The sequence below is a fragment of the Capra hircus genome, chromosome 7, assembly GCF_001704415.2.
Source record: "Capra hircus breed San Clemente chromosome 7, ASM170441v1, whole genome shotgun sequence".
Lineage (NCBI taxonomy): Eukaryota > Metazoa > Chordata > Mammalia > Artiodactyla > Bovidae > Capra > Capra hircus.
Genome location: NC_030814.1, coordinates 52,978,735 through 52,996,499, shown reverse-complemented (window position 1 = coordinate 52,996,499; position 17,765 = coordinate 52,978,735). Strand labels below are relative to the sequence as shown.

At 34.2% G+C, this 17,765-nt stretch overlaps 1 protein-coding gene across 4 annotated transcripts in view; it reads left to right on the top strand.

Annotated features, from left to right (window-relative positions):
- The window catches only part of RBM27 (RNA binding motif protein 27), a 59,698-nt gene extending 47,664 nt beyond the window's left edge, over positions 1–12,034 (top strand). For all 4 annotated transcript variants that reach the window (XM_018050195.1, XM_018050193.1, XM_018050194.1 and 1 more), the window contains 5 exons: positions 108–272; positions 1,824–1,928; positions 2,039–2,230; positions 6,494–6,604; positions 8,538–12,034. In XM_018050195.1, coding sequence (XP_017905684.1) covers positions 108–272; positions 1,824–1,928; positions 2,039–2,230; positions 6,494–6,604; positions 8,538–8,621 — 657 coding nt within the window. In that variant the 3' untranslated portion in view covers positions 8,622–12,034. The remainder of the gene's footprint in view (positions 1–107; positions 273–1,823; positions 1,929–2,038; positions 2,231–6,493; positions 6,605–8,537) is intronic.

Below are 17,765 nucleotides of genomic sequence, written 5' to 3'. Positions count from 1 at the left end.
ATGTACAGAATGGATTTTCCAAAGATATTTCCCCCAAAATTTTCAAGGTTATTTGTGTTAGAGTTTACTAAGCATAGTTTCACTTTTTGTTGTTGTTTCTTTTATAGATGTTAATATCCAAGCTAGAAAAAAACAAAAACATGAAACCAGAAGAGAGAGCAAATATAATGAAGACTTTGAAAGAGCTTGGAGAAAAGATCTCACAATTGAAAGATGAGTTAAAAACATCTTCTGCAGTCTCCACACCATCTAAAGTAAAGACAAAAACAGAGGTAATTGCATCTTTCTTTTGGTATAGGCTTATTGAACATTTGTGGTGTGCTTGGCACTTTTGAAAGTACAGTGGAACCTTAAGTAACTAGTGTGAGACACTAGCAACAATTTTTTTTTAATATTTCTGTAAATGCTATGTACTCCCTTTGAAAGAACAGATACTACCCAGTTTCAACAAAGATATATTTTTAACTGAAATTTTTTTGTTCTTCATGCTGAGGATGTAACTGCTAGAGTGATGACAAGGAAAGAGACATTTCCTCTTTTCATCAATTCTTTCCATAATTCTTCAATTACATTGTAATACACCATCTCTTTTAATAGTCAGAAGATAGCATTGACTTTAGTGTGGGTAAAAGTATGACTTTTTATTGAAAACAATAGTCAAAAGTTCTAGATCTATTTAAGTCTAATTTTGTTAATTTCTATTTGTTTCCTTACTGTAGCAGAATGTTTGCTTTTACACGAGGTTCTATCATTATTCTACAGGTCTGTAGTAGGATTTTAGATAAATCTGCAGCCCTTTGAGAACTAGAGGGCTTCCCTGGTGGCTCAGATGGTAAAGTGTCTACCTGCAGTGCGGGAGATCTGGGTTCAGTCCCTGAGTCAGGAAGATCCCCTGGAGAAGGAAATGGCAACCCACTCACTCTAATACTCTTGCCTGGAAAATTCCATGGACTGAGGAGCCTGGTAGGCTACAGTCCATGGGGTTGCAAAAAGTCGGACACAACTGAGCGACTTCACTTCACTTGAGAACTGGGAATAAATTTGTCAGATATATAGAATGTAAATTTTTACATACAGTATTATATTGCATTTGAAATTGTGGTTTTCTGTTAGTAAAAGAATGTAAAGTGTTTCTTTAAGGTTATATTTTACACATTGTCAATCAACTATATAATCCAATAAAATTTTGTTTAAAATATTAACATGATCAAAAAAAGACTGCTTTTGCTTTTAAAATATGTAATAAAAATGTTATTTTTAATTGAAGCTTCCCCAATTATGGAAAGAACATTTAATTTTAGAAATTGAAGAGAATATGGTGGAAGAAAATCTCTCAAAGTCACACCAGCTAAAGACTGATAATTTGTTCCTTTAAAAAAGAAAAAGAGTGGCAATAGTTACAGGGTTCAGATCTGAAAGCAATGATTATAACTGTTTTATTTGTATTATTAGTGAATTTTTCTATATAATTTATTTTGCACCATTGTGTTTCAGTTATGATGCTTTCTTATGTGATAATCATTCTCAGCTCCCTCATCTCGGGTGACTGTTTCCAGTGTCTGATTTTTAGGCCATCTTAAGCATATTGTAATACTACTTGCTTATTAAGCAGTAATACTTTTTATTGTTATTACTGATAACATTATACTCTACATGTTTTCAGTATTATTTCTGTCAAGTTACTTTCCTTAAAACACCCAGAAGAGATTTCATGCTTTCACATTTACCCAGAAGAGATCTGTGTCATTCTAAAAGTGTAATATTCTGAACAAGATTTTGTAAGTTGTCTAAAAAATACATTTTTACTCTTAATTTTTCCACAGGCCCAAAAAGAACTATTAGATACTGAACTGGACCTTCACAAGAGACTATCCTCAGGAGAAGATACAACAGAGTTACGGAAAAAACTCAATCAGTTACAGGTTGAGGTGAGATTAAGAGGAGTTACCTGTTAGAGTTAACATCTCAAAAAATAATTTCCCTCTCTTCCAAGGTTTAGTCCAACATTATATATTATATTCTATCTTTTGTTATTCAGGCTGCACGATTAGGTATTTTACCTGTGGGTCGAGGAAAGACCATGTCCTCTCAAGGTCGAGGGAGAGGCCGAGGCCGTGGAGGGAGAGGAAGGGGTTCACTAAATCACATGGTGGTGGACCACCGCCCCAAAGCACTCACAGTTGGGGGCTTCATGGAGGAGGAGAAAGATGACTTACTTCAGCATTTTTCAGTAAGTTTTTAAAGTAGTAAGTGCTAACTATAAAATCATTGTATTCAGCATTTCCTTGCTGCCTTCTGTATAAATGTCAAATGTTTTATAGATTAGAAAATTAAATTGTAAAATCATGGATATTAGCACATTCCTGTTAATCTATTTGAAGGTCAAGAAGTAGCTCATGCTGTATTCCGTAATATTTCACATAAATGCATTTGTAGTGACAAAAGTTGTTCCAAAGGTATATTTGATTTTTGCATTAGGGTTTATTACATCTTTTACTAGGTGTTTACATGGCTTTCCAGGTACCAATAAATGAAAATAGTCTGGGATGGAGATGAAATCCAAAGGAAAAATTTGTTAGAAGTGTCATGCTTGGTTATATTCTATATACAGTGATGACCACTTACTTTTAGACAAACATTTAAATAAATATTTGCCACAGGTAAATGTTTCTATTATTTTGCATATATTCTCTTTCTAACCATTCATTAATTCATTCAGTAAATATTTTCTGAGTGTTATTTGTGCTAGAGCATTTTCATGCATGATCTCATGTAATCTTAAATAACTGTATAAAGTACATGTAAAATCCCATGTATAAAGATGGGAAAAGTGAAGCTTAAGAAAGTCAGCCGAGATCATACAGGACCAAGGTGATAATACACAGTTTACTGTTGACATCCAAAGTCCCTATTCCTCAAACAACTTTTTTGAGAGAAGCATTTTCAGCCCTAACAGTGGTGAAGGAAATCTTACACAGCAAGACATCACACTATAGTTTCATTAGTTTGATGCCCATTAACCTTGTTTTGCCCTGGTCATTGGAGAACGCTAACTTGTTATAAAATGTCCAGATTTGAGAGCCATCTTGGGTGTAGCCTGTTTACTCTCGAGCCAGTTCTTTTCACTAGTCTGACAGTTATTTTTTTGTAAAGTGGAAGATTGTCTTTAAGAGACTTCTTTTAGGAGTAAAGAAGGTAACAGGTGGAGGAGCACTGTATGTGCACAGGGTGTTCTTCTGGAGCCCGAGTGAACGTTGATTTTTGTCCTTTAGTGTCGATTATAAACATTTGAATCTCCTTGCCAAATAGTTGGGCGTTTAGATCCATGGCCAGCTCTGCTGAGGTGACATTAGATAATATAAAGCAGAATTTTCATAAATTTGGCTCTGCAGAAGGTTTTCGTTAAAAAAGGTGGTTATCTTGTGAGGTGGGAAGCTGCTTTGCTCTATCCTGAGGATTAATGGAGATGTATATGTAAATGTTTAAGTTTTAACCCAGAAGTCATGCTCAATTGGCTCTCTGCCCTTCTCATAAGTAGAGTCATTATAGAATAGTTATAATAACCAAGTTTTACATACATACATTTTTTTAAAGTCTGAAATATAACACTCTGTGCATTATGGGACATGTCCAGACGTTTGGGGAAAGAGCAAAGAAAGCCAAGGCACAGGAGGCAACTTAAAGAACGAGACACTACTGTTAGTTTTGATGGTGTTTTGTAGTTTGTTTTTTGTCTTGACAGGGTGCTATCAGACAAGTCTTGAGTGCTAGAAAACACTCTGATAACAGGTACTTGGGCAGTATAGGGTGCTTTCTTTGAAAAAAAAAAAAAATACAGAAATACATATGCCTGAGACATTATTGAAAGTAGATTTGACAAACTTACAGGGCAGCTCTTCTTTGAGGTATTTCATATCTCACAGAGGCTAAAGTAAAATGTATGTTTTTAGTATGCTTTTACTGTCCTTAATGATTGTGAAAAGCTCCTTGAGCGGCTATATCTGAATGAAAAGATGGTTGATGGGTTTTATTTATTTTTATTTTTTTTTTTTTTAGCTAAAAATGCCTTTTTTTTTCCTTTTTTTTTTATTTTTAATTTTAAAATCTTTAATTCTTACATGCATTCCCAAACATGGACCCCCCCCTCCCACCGGTTGATGGGTTTTAGTGAAGCTGTTTTGAAGTGTGTCTGTCTATTTGGTTTTTTTCTTAACATTATATTTCTGAGATTTATTCATGTTATTACATGTAACAGTTGTTTGCTATTTTTATTTCTGTATAGTTTTCAGTTGTATAAACATACCACAATTTACTTTTCAATTCTCCTGTTGATAGGTATTTGGATTATTTCCATTTCATTTTTATGAACAGTGTTGCAATGAACATTATTTTAGATGTCTTTTAATATATGTATGCATTTCTGTTGATGTAGATGAAACTGTTGAGTAAACTGCATCAGTTTTTTCAGTTTAGATTCCCATCAGTGTTGTATGAGAGTTCCTGACTTGAACTTAAAGATGTTAAAATACATCTTTATTCTACTTATTAATCTTATTTGTTGCAAGTTAGGTAGTGGGAGTTTTATATTCTTAGTTCCTGGCTGCATGCAAATTAAATTTCTCCTCTTCCTTCAATAATATTAATAGAAATATAATACATTTAATGCCTTAAAATTCCTTCTGGAGGATAGAACTACTGCCTTCTTTGGAAAGCAACCCAGTTAATACAGATTAAAATTTTTATATTGCTTTTTCTTGCTAGTAAAAGTAACGTATCTTTATTTAAAAATGGAAATAACAAAGTCTAAGAACTTAATGGTGACCGCAGTTGATTAGACTATTATATAATTGAAATTTGCTAAGAGGTTAGAACTTAAATGTTCTAGCCCCCTCCTTCAACCCCCTCCCTAAACGCTAAATCTATGAGATATGGATGTGTTGATCAAAGGAGGAAGGGTATCTTTTCCCAGTGTTTCAAATCATCACATTGTACACTTTAAATATCTTACAGTTTTGTCAGTTATACTTCAGTAAAACTGGGAAGAATTTAAATAATATAGGAATAAACAGAATGCTGATAAAGTCTCTATAATTCATCATATGTTAAAGGAGAGAGTAAGGGATGTCTATTACACAAATTAGGAGCTTCTCTGGTGGTTTGGTGGTAAAGAATTCACCTGCCTGCCAATGCAGGAGACGCAGGTTCAATCCCTGGGTCGGGAAGATCTGGATCATTCTGGGAACAGAAATGGAAACCCACTCCATGGACAGTGGAGACTGGCTGTCTACAGTCCATGGAGTTGCAAAAGAGTCAAGCATGACTTAGTGACTGAACAATAACAACAACAAATCAACAAATTACACAAGTTGCCTTTTTTTCAAGATTTATTAAGATATAATTGACATATAACACTATTATTTTCAGATGTACAACATAATGATTTGATATACATATATGATTATAAAATTAGTTAACATCTGTTGTCACCTCACATGAGAAAAATTTGTTCCTCATAACTTTTAATATCTACTCACTTAGTAACTACCTAATTTTGAAAAGATGGTAAACGCAAACATTTTGACTCATGGGACATATTAAAATGAGTAATTCTGATATTCATTTTAATATATCCCACGAGTTTTTTGTTTTCTCTTATTGAAATTTGATGGGGAGGGAAAAAAATGTTTAGATGGTAATAACAAGAAATACATTTGAAACTGAGTAATTTTACCCTGAGGTAGGTAGGATAGTGTTTGACTTTCCAGGTGGCTCAGTGGTAAAGAATCTGCCTATCAGTGCAGGAGACACAGGAGATCTGGGTTTGATCCCTGGTCAGGAAGATCCCCTACTCCAGTATTCTTGCCTGGAAAATTCCATGGACGGAGAAGCCTGGTCAGCTACAGTCCATGAGACTGCAGAGTTGGACACAACTGAGCACGTTCGCAGAAGCAAACAAAAACAAAACTGCAGGATAGTGTTTAACATTTGTGGGATGCATAGATGTGCCGTGGAGTGTTTGTCGTCGTATGGCATTTCGGGAAAGGAAATGGAAACAGTTTAATCAGATATAGACTGGGATAGAAGGGATGTCATGAGATGAATAGATGATTTTTAAATATTTACATCTATAAGATTTTACTCTGAATTTGTAATTATCAATGTGAAATGTCAGTAATCATATTAAAGTAGTATTTGTTGTCCTCATCATGATTTTTCCAAGTAGAATGACTGTATATAAATTATCTTCCAAACCAAGACAAATCTTAAAATTTATGTGGCATCAGCATTAATCATGGATTATCCTGGGAAAGCCAGACATGTTTTTCTAATTAAAAACATCACTTTTTCTAGCTCTCATTGGAGATTATTTGTAGATCCATTTTAACAGATTTTTTTTTCCTTCACATAATCATTAAACTTTTAATAGCACACAATTTGAAGAAATCATTAGTAAATGTGAGTATAAACTCTTGTGTTCTAAAATCTATTTTAGCCTGCAAACCAAGGGTCAAAATTCAAAGACCGTCGGCTACAAATATCATGGCACAAGGCCAAGGTGCCTTCTGTATCCACTGAGACTGAGGAAGAAGAAGTCAAGGAGGAGGTAAATTTAACAACTAAAAAGAGTTGAATTAGATTGTTCTCCAGTTATATGCTTTTCTTGACATTAAAGTAAATAATATAAATTTTAAAATACATAGTGAGTTTTTTCATGCATGTGATTAACAGTAGTCTAGAAGTTTATTAAAGAATCAGGACAGGTGCAGAAATGAAAAAGCTCTTTTGGGGATTATTTTCTGTTGTAGGAGAAACTATTCTTTTTATAAAATTTGCATTTATTTTGGCTTTATTGGGGCTCTGGACATTTTTATTTTGTTAAATAAAGATGTGGATTAAGGGAACAATTAAATTGTATCTGGTTGTTTTAGTTTTCACTTATTCAAATTCCATAAGCAATAGATTTGAGTTTCTTATTTTCTATGTATAGTTCATTAAAGTGAGAGTGTAAAGAAGTTGGACATAAGAGGAAAGAATAGCAAAACCATGGACTTAAATAATATAAGTATTAATCAGCTTCTTAAAACAATGGGGACTAATATTGCTTTTTTACTCCTATATTTCTAGTTAGTTTCTTAAAGTAGACACTTTAGGGAGCACTGCTTGCAAGTTATTCCTCATTCATTGTAATTTTGATTTTAAAAAATAGCAAGCATTTATGGCTGATCAAGAGTTTTCCTGACCAAGTGGGTAATTAATCAGCTTCTTAAAACAATGGGAACTAATATTGCTTTTTTACCCCTATATTTCTAGTTAGTTTATTAAAGTAGGCACTTTAGGGAGCATTGCAGGTTATTCCTCATTCATTGTAATTTTGGTTTTAAAAGATAGCAAGCATTTATGGCTGATCAAGAGTTTTCCTGACCAAATGGGTAATTTTACCTACAGCAGAAAATTTTACAAAAGGAGAAACTTTTCCCTTGTTAAGAACAGAAAAATCTTGGTATTTTGGGAATGTCTGTAGATACTTTGTTATGTTTGTAAGATTTTAGATTTTTATGGTAGATTTGGAATATCAGTGTCATAGGAAAGTTGTTATATTCTTCTCTCACAAATAATTGGCTTTTAGAGGAAAAACTCTGGAGAAGGTGATGGCACCCCACTCCAGTACTCTTGCCTGGAAAATCCCATGGGCGGAGGAGCCTGGTGGGCTGCAGTTCATGAGGTCGCACAGAGTCAGACATGACTGAGCGACTTCACTTCCACTTTTCACTTTCATGCATTGGAGAAGGAAATGGCAACCCACTCCAGTATTGTTGCCTGGAGAATCCCAGGGACGGGGGAGCCTGGTGGGCTGCTGTCGATTGGGTCACACAGTCGGACACAACTGAAGCGACTTAGCAGCAACAGCAGAGGAAAAATTCAGAAGTTCAAGTGGTTATTTTTCTCACTTTTAAAATAATAGAATAAAATTAATCAAAAATGTGTCATAGATAACCACCCCCCACTAAACATTTATATGTTTTTTAATTTTCCTGATGATATTAGAATGGAAGTCTTCTCCTATTAAACTAGCAAAATTAACAAGGAAGACAAATATATATATATATACACACACACACACACACATATATATATGTGTATGTATATGTATTTTAAACATTTTTAGTTTTTCTTGCCGCTAAAGATACTTGGGCTTCCCTGGTGGCTCAGATGGTAAAGCATCTGCCTGCAATGCTGAAGACCCAGGTTCAATCCCTGGGTTGGGAAGATCCCATGGAGAAGGAAATGGCAACCCACTCTAGTACTCTCACCTGGAAAATCCCATGGACGGAGGAACCTGGTAGGCTACTGTCCGTGGAGTCTCAAAGAGTCAGACACACTGAATGACTTTACTTACTTACTAAAGATATTCTATGAGTTTATCGCTTGTGAATCCAGTCTGGGCACTGTATACTAGTCTGTTTGTTCTTTGGCCTAAACAGTACTCTACCTAGTTTTCTTGTGCCACTGAGCAGATTTTACCCTCTTTTTTTCAGGAAACAGAAACCTCGGATTTGTTTTTGCATGATGACGACGACGAAGACGAAGATGAATATGAGTCTCGTTCATGGCGAAGATGAAATCTGATGCGACTTGTATAATTTTTAGGAATATTGTTTAGAAGAACAACTTTTTAAAATTATTTAAAGAAGTCAATGAGCCAAAAAAAAATTTTTTTTATTTTTCTTTTTGACACAGTAGGTGTAAGGACAGCAAGTTTGCTATTTAAATACATCTCATAACTGTTCATGATATTAAAGCACCAAAGGCCTAGTGACTTTTACACAGTTGTGAAGATCCACAGGAATGACATGGATAATCTCTAGAGCCTTATTTTCCACACCACCTGTTTTTGTTTCTATTGGTGTTGGATTATGATGTAAATGACAGGGTGTTCAGAAATTTTATTTTGGATTATAATCTGCTGATAAAATTTCATTAAATGTCAAATCGCCTGGAATCTCTTAACTCTCAGCTGTTATGGGTGGGTCGTCAGACAGTAGGAGATACTTGTAATTAAAATACCCTTTGGCTTTCAAGAGTTGTCTTGGAAGAAATGTAAATTTAATTTTTTTACTGAGGCGGAGCCCAACTTACATTCAATCTAAATTTTGGGGGGATTTAATATGCAGCAGTGAGTACTATTTTAGTGTTAATCATAACTGTTCTTCATTGCCAGGCAAGCTCTGTGGTATTTCCATTCTGTCATCACATTAACTCTTCTGAACTTCTGCTACTGAGTTTTAGTTTGCTTTGAAACTATCAAGCATTGGTTCAGTTATGGGTTTTTTTGTTTTTTGTTTTTTCATATTTTCAGACTATAAAAAAGGCTTTTATCTGTTGCCCCTTTCTCATCCCCATTTTCTTTCTTCTGTCTTTTTATTAATAGCCTGACTTACCCATTACTGAGATAAGTGATTCTTTGGGGCCACCAAAAGTCAGTCTCCAATAAAAAGTTTAAACCAGCACCTTGATAAATAAGTGATATTTTAATGAGAATGATGGAAGGATTTGTGGGGAGAGTCACCAGCTTTTTTTTTAAGCTTCATTTCAGTTAATAGTTATGCAAAAGGGTTTAAAAGTGTCTGAAATGCTTTTCCTAAATTTAAACCATGATGGTGAGGTGACTGGGGGTAGGTTGGGGCGGGGGGGGGGATGGGGTAGGGGGATGGGTATGCTAGTAATAAATGGGAGTCATAACTTGACTTTGATCAGATGACCTTATATTTTCATAATTTTGTAGCTTGTTGCTATCCATGAACATATGCATCTTCAGTAGACAGTTTCCTTCACTGTGTGCATTTTTACTGTACACTGTATAGAGTAGAGTATCTGTTAAGTAAAATATATCTGTAAATTTATGTCCTTGTGTTCTGAATGTTAGATGGAAAAGCAGAGGAGCAACACTACACTGTATTGACCCCTGGGGAAATAAAATGATTAATGTAAATAGGATATCACTTTTTCAAGGATATATACATCTATGTTTTTATAATATGTGTGGTGTGAAAATTTGAAACCTTCTGTTGGCTTCAGAAGGTTCTTGGTGATCACCATGTCAAGGATTTTGTTTCCTGAGGTAAAGAGACTGTTTCTCACAGTAGAAACTATTCACTAAGAAATTTAAAACCATCAGGACTCTAGATTTTTTTGGCTATAAGAAGTTAAATCCCACATTCTGATTATCTTTCCTCTTCTGTATATTTTCCTGGAATGATGTGTCAAACCAGGATCATTTTTAAGTTTTTATGAAATTTTCCCTCCATAATGATAAGGACTTCCTCTTTCTAGGTTATTATGACATTTCTGATAACACAAAGCTTATAAGAGAAGGAAAACATCGCAATGGGGTACTAGAATAAGCAATCTTGCTCCTTCTTCCTCCATCATCTCGAATGAAATTTTCTTGATGTCTGTGGCTCAGTCAGTATATATTTTGAAAGATTCATTGTGGTGAATATTTTGAGTCCTGACAGTTTAAACGTGATAGAGGGAACAAAGGATTTATATATTTTTTGTACAAAGTTTTTTCTTAAACTGTATAATTTTGTAAATAATTTGTTTGGGTTTTTTTTTGTGTACTAAAACTACCAGCGTATAGATTTCAATAAGAATTGTTGTATTTTTGTATTTGGAAACTGAAAATTACAGTAAATTAATGGAGCTGTAAGAAAATTTTCAGTAGACTGACAGTTCAGCAGAATGAGATTCCTTTTCATATGATTTTTTTTTTAACCTAAAATTGACATCTTATTACACTCTCAGTACAGAGAGAGTTAAGGATTTGTTTGATTTTTTAGTTCTTGGGGGAGATGGGGTGAAAGAGAAGGATGTTAAAGTGAAGAATAGACACTTTTTCCAGTAAGTTTTTAGGCCCTTTAAAACTTAGTTTTTGATACACCTTAAATAGGACTAAAACTCTTTCAAAATGTCATTTCTAATGTTTGACTCTCAAAAATAATTCAAAATATGCATTGAATATTGGAAAATTTAAGTTAAGATTGGCATAAACTAGTTGAATGTATGTATTTTTTCCTTTAGGGCTGAGATCCCAAACCGTTAGAATTTCTCTTAAAAGCGAGTAAACATGACTTGTTTTCTTGGCATCTTCACTTACAGAAATAGCACATACCATCTGAGGCAAATTCTGTTCTTTTGAATGTGTATGACATCTTTCTAAGTAGCTATTGAGCAATAACAACCACCAACCTGGCTTGGTCAGCTTGGTTTTACTAGTGGCTTACTGCCCAGGCTTAAAAAGGTAACCCCGGGGAATGTAGAATTTCCCTCAATTGCTTCATGTTGTAACATTGAGAAAACATTGTCTCTAGCTAAGGTGATAAATTGTAAAATGTCTTGTTAGGGTGGAAGAAGAAAGGTCCATGGTATGGATCATTATTAAAAAAAAAAAAAAGAAAAAAATCATGTGAAAAGGAATAGTGGTTCCTCTTGATGTATAGTATGCCTGTATTATAGTTTTTACAAAATTGTGAACTTGTGTAATAGTATAATAGGAGATATTGTTGAATTTCTAACTGTTTATACATTTAAATTCATATATGTAATGTTTGTTTTATCAATTACAATCTGAATTTCTAAGAAGCATGTTGACTTTTGCAATAAAGATGCAATATGGAATGGTTCACAATTGGGAAAAAAAGAAAGAAAAAAAGATAAAAGTTCCAAATTTAAAAGAATTTGCAAAATTTATGAACCATTCCAAAAATTATAACAATCACCAAAAGAGCTGTAATTCTGGCTTGTTCTGGAAAGAAAGAAAATGTGTGTGTATGCTTGCTTGAGTGAGAATGAATGAGTGATGGATATGTTTGTGTGTTATGTTGAGTTCATGTACATGAGAGAACGTCACTCAATCTGAATTTGGGTACCAAAATCACTGACTATTAAGTATTCAGTAGAATAACTCCTTTGATAGGTAGAGTGGTCTTGGAAGCAAAAGGGAAGGGCATTAAAGTGTTACAAGTAAACTTGATAGCATAGTTTGTTCATGAATGGGTCTTGGTATCCCAGATAAAAGCACAAACTATTTTATAAAAGCAGTTATTTTAGTATTATCTTGAGGATATTCAAGATGCCAACAAACAGTACGAAGGATATTTCCCATAAGCACAATAGAGAGAAAAGAAAGAACACCTTGAATTTAAACTGTAGTAACTGTGATGGCTGTTTAGTGAGGAATAACAAGAGAAGGAGTGATCTTAATCAAGAGGACTGGGTGGTGATGGGAAAAGGAAGTATGTCGTTTGGGCTCCCATTTTGTTTTAAAATCTGCTCTTTGTATACAATTCCCTCCAAATGTTTATTCATTGTCCAAGAAGAGTCGTTCCTCAAATCTCAGTTTATACAGGAAAATACTAAAGAATGGGAGTAAATTTCATTTTCCTTCTTTTCAAATAAAGTTTTATCCATATTTTATTAATTAAGTAGCAAATAAGCTGTGTTACCATTTGTTTTGAATAGATTGTAATTTATCCAGTATATATTTATAGTAAACATTAGTCTGAGGCTTTTGGGGGAGGGCAAGCATAATTCTGAACATAGTTATATTTGTTTAATAGTAACAAGTCAAACATTTTACTAAAATGGAGCTCTCATTAAACAAATTACTGGCTTTATGTGAAGTTTTTACTAATTTTGGTGGAAATTATTCTAAAGCCAAGGATACATTTTGAATTGCAAAATGTAGTATCTAGACTGGGTCTAGTTATGTTCCAATAAAGATGAGTATGTAAGTTAGCCTATGGGATCATTTTAAGATGTGCCAGGTTTGCTTTAAACAAACCAAAATTTTGCAAGTCAGACCTGTCCATTTTGTACCACTTTTAGTCTCAAAGATCTATTTGAGGAGCCAACCAACACTGATTAAAAACAAAAACAAAAAAAAACTGCTTCTAATGGATGTGTTATGAATCACCTTCATTTATGCTAAATTGATTTACTGCCAAGTGATCTCCTTTCTACAGGATCATCTACCATTTACCTGGTCCTGTAATCAACCTTAAGTTTACTAAACCATCCCAAACACTTTGAGATGAGTGACTTGATACAGGTGAAATTAAGGTCAGAATAGTGTTTGATGATTGTTTGTAGGATATTTGTGGTTTTAGTCTCCTCAGGCTTCTGCAAAAAATCTGCAGAGGTTTTTTTTTTTTTTCAAATTTTTATTTTGGGTTGTGGTAGTCAGGAAGCATGATAAACATTGTTACTTTTTCTTTGTATTTTTATTTTTCCTCTTATGAAAGAGGAGCAAGGGAATAATGCCCTAGCCTATAGCCTATTAGTTTGTTCTCAATGGAAGCCTGTATTATCTATACAGCACTTCAGTTTTCTAATCACTTTATAGAGTTCTGTTACTTTGATATGTGACCCCTTAGTTCTTAAAACAGTTGAGTTGGGGTAATAGTACTTGATAAAATTTTTGCTTTTTACTCAAACCATTCTTGGGGAGTAGGATTATGGGAATAAGCCTTTTAGTTGCCTGGCTGCATTTCTGTTGATTTGAGTTTTCAACACTGCTTTGTGAAAACCTCATAAAAGTGAATGTCTTGTTAACAAGACTAAAGTCCTTGTGATTCTGTCTCTTCTTAGTTTGCCCCCAAACAGCTTCTTTTGTGAGATACTGATACATTTCTCTTAATTTTAAATTAAACAAGAAGGGCTAAGATTGACCTTGCCGAGTCAATATGGTTTTTTGAGGATGGTATAGCTTCAAGGTTGAGGCTGTGCACATTAGTTTCAGTTCTTAGACCAAAGGCCACTTCTTTATCTGTATAAGCGACTGTTCCTGTGTAAACAATCAAGTTCTAGTTCCTGAACACCCTCCATCAAAAGGCTTACTATATTTACTGTAAAACTTAAGATTTTAACACTTAAAGCCTGTAGGGGGCTCCAGAAGGCAAAATTTAGTGGGCCTTAGAGCAGTAACTGAATTCAAGAGTAGAAAACATTCTGCACTGCAACCCAATGTATATGTACATACATGCCAAACAAAAAGTTTACCAGACAGTGCTTGCCCTTACAACTTTATATGCACCTGATATTTTTTTCTATTGTCAGGACCCACTATTTTGCTTTCAGAATTGCAGTTTGGAAAACACTAGCCTATTAAGTTGCAGGGTGAATTGCATTTTTAAATCCCTCTTCCTGTGACACTGTCAATATGATTTTGAGTATAAATGATAAAATATTATCTTCTGTGCTTTGCTTGGAAAAGTAGTCTGGGGTCTGGAGTTGACCTTTAGTCTAAAAATTAAAGATAACAGGAACTTCCCTGGCAGTCCAGTGGTTCTGACTCAACACTTGCACAGCAGGGGGTATGGATTGGATCCTTGTTGGGGAAATAAGACCCTGCATGCGTCAAGGTGCAGCCAAAAATAAATTTTACAAAATAAATCTAAGGTGAAAATAATGTATACATCAGTCTCTTTATTACTTGGTGCTCTTGAGCATGAAGTTACTTCATAGTTTTTAATTTTTGTAATAGATAACTATGAGTGACTTTTAGAATTTTCCTGCAGTTTTATATTTTTGTCATTGTTTATCCTGAGAAGGGAGTAGAATACTAGAATATTGGTGCTATCTTTTATGAAATTTAAAGCAATTTGCAAGAATTATTTATGTTAAAGAAAAAAAAACTGCCCATAAAGTCCATGTTACTACAAATACTTAGTGTCTGTGAATCAAGAAAAGATAATTTGGCATTGAATTTAATTTTGCACTGAGAGTTCACCTTAGCTAAAAATCATTAAAAACAAACCAGGTTTGATAGCTCTGTGAGAAAACGACATATTCCAAAATTGAATTTTGGAATTGAATTTCACCCTTTTAAAACATATTCTCCTATAGGTTCATAGGAAATAGGAAATACTGATAAACCCCTATATAAGAAAGAAGTGGGGCTTCCTTTGTGGCTCAGCAGTGAAGAAGTTGCCTGCCACTGCAGGAAATGCAAGAGACCAGTCCTTGGGTAGGGAAGAGCCCCTGGAGAAGGAAATGGCAATCTACTCCAATGTTGTGCCTGGGAAATCCCATGGACAGGAGCATGGCAAGTAGGACACAACTTAGCGACTAAACTGCAGCAACAACAAATGTCTGGGCCTTCCTAAAGTATAAAGGGAAAGATGGAGAACATGTCAGTGAGAAGCTTGCCATATTTTCAGAAATCCATAGGAGAAAACCATTATCTGCAAAGTAATGAAATCAACACAGATCATGGAAAATACATTATTGGTACATTTCAGTATTTCTACCCTCTTGTCCATGTACAATCCTTTTTGGATTCCTTAAGCAATAAAACTTGACTTTCTCTGATAAGTGGTGCCAAGTAACTATTTTCTATTAAACTGGCTGGTAAACTCTTCACTTTGGTGAATTCAATTCAGTAGATGTGTTGAAGGCAGACTGTGAACCAGATCACAGTTCAGTAGTTTGCCTGCATTCTGCTTGAAGCAGCCCTTTGAAAAAGGTGCTCCTTTGTTCCCTTTGGCCTTGAAAACTGAGTTTAGAAGAGATTCAGTGGCTTCCCTGAGGTCACACGGCCTGTAGTGGTGGGACCAGGATTTGAACATGGGTCTGACTCCCATGTGCATGTGTTTAACCTTTCTGCTCTGCTGCTTCTAATAAAATGGGGTATTGCAAGTCTGTGGAATGTCACTGGTCTTTTTTATTAGTGTCTGTCAAATACTGCCATTCTGGCTCCATCTAGCTCATCTGCCTTGGATTGGAACCAGGCTCCCTTGGGGAGCAGTGCTATTTTTAGGTAGTATATTGGAAACCACAGAGCATAGTGTTTATAGATGCTAATTTGTGGGGAAGCATTTTAAAGTAATAATTTTCTGTGACCTCCATAATGTACAGCCAGCCAATTTGATACATTTGACAATAATTTGGCTATATCCTATGTTTATTTTATTTTCAATTTTATCTTAAATATTTTCCCTGTGGCAAACAGAATTATGATAATCTTGGAGTGTTTCTACCTTGCTTCTTTGTGTTTTTCAATATTTCTGGTGCCTTCTTCCTTTTAACCTTAGCATTAAAAAAAATCATGGTGTACATAAATAAGTTTATATGCTTTAATTTAATGATGTTTTCATATAGTATACTGAATCTTCTAGACAGAAAGTGCTGAGAATAGCAGTGTTTGTTCATAGTTATGTTTATGCCATAGACTTTTTTAAAAGAGTATATTCTCAGTGAATAAAACTGATGTTCATGTCACTGTTCTATTGTTTATGGAGTAATTTTTTTACATGTTCAGATTTCTTGTTTTAGTAATGTCATTCTGAATCCTGTGGATTTCTAATTTTAGCTATGTTGGCAACCATGAGATGTTTGTTGGCTACTAATGATACGGTAGTAATTGTCATCGGCAAAAAGGAAAAGATGTTAGCACCCCTGAGAGAAAGGGGTTTTTTCATTTTTCAACAGCCCATGAGAAAAGTAGACATGTTCTAATAGATTCAACAGAAAAAATTTTTTACTCTTGAGAAATTTAGCAGCTATTAGGAATATTTCCAGTATGGGAACTGTATCTGGAAATTGCTAAGACAAAAAAAGAATGATTATAACATTCTTCAGGTTAACAGTTTTTTAGAAAGGCATTTCCTCTAAATTTTGGATCAAGTCATTAAAAAAAAAACTCATCAAATGCTAAAAAAGCATACATGTTCTTTTTAAAGCATTATGAGCACATTTTGCTTTGAAATATCAAAGATGAGGAAGAATTTTATACATAGAACTTAATTTCTTGGAATTATTTATTTTCTTTTGAAAAATTTCTATCAATTATGTTAAGGCACTTCTCTCCCTGTGATTTATTTAAATCTTAATAAATTATACATTTCTGCACTTTAGCCATTCATGTGAAAATTATTTGGAGTCATCGCAATAGAATGGTGCTGTGTTGCCTCCTGAGACCACAGTATGTCAAAGAAGTTTCAGCCACTCTTAGTTTCATATCTTCCAGTGACTGTTATTGATAAATCAGATAAAGCTGGACAAAAGTCTTTAAAGATTGAAGTCAATGATTAAAATTTATGTAGAAGTTAAGGTTTTAAGTAAGTACTACAAGGATTCTTTTTATGGCTAGCTTTTGTACTGAGCTCATAGTATCTTTGGAAAGCTATTTAAGAGTTGTAGGCACCTATCACTTTCTCAGAAAAGGCTGTGTCTAGGAAAAAGAAACTGAAGAATCCTACTGGTACACTCAAACATGTCCAGAAAGCTTTGAACATTGTCTGTAAAATAGTACACAGTGTATTTTGTCTCTCCTGTTGTATGATCCAGGAGGACTGCCTTTTTATTCATTTCAAGGTTTCTGTGATCATCACATAGCTTGATACTTTACAGACTCAGAGCATAAGAATAGGTTACAACAGAGAGTATCACTTGTTTTCCTTTCTTTGTGACCTTCATGAGTCAGAATCCAAAGAAAATTTGAATACTTAGAAGAAAATGACAATGACTTTTGATAGTGTTCAGCATTTTAGTATGGTAATCCTTGACCCACCAGCCTTGCCCAGAAACCTAATGGGTTTTTTTTCTTATTTCATAAATAAGAAATTTTTAAAAATTTGACAAGGTAAAATAGCCTGCAAGTAGAAGTTCTTTTAATAACTTTTGCATAAATGACTTGAAGAACCAGGGAAGTCTCATAAAGAACAACGCTTTTCCGCCTTTTATTTAGTGTGTTTTTGTTTCAT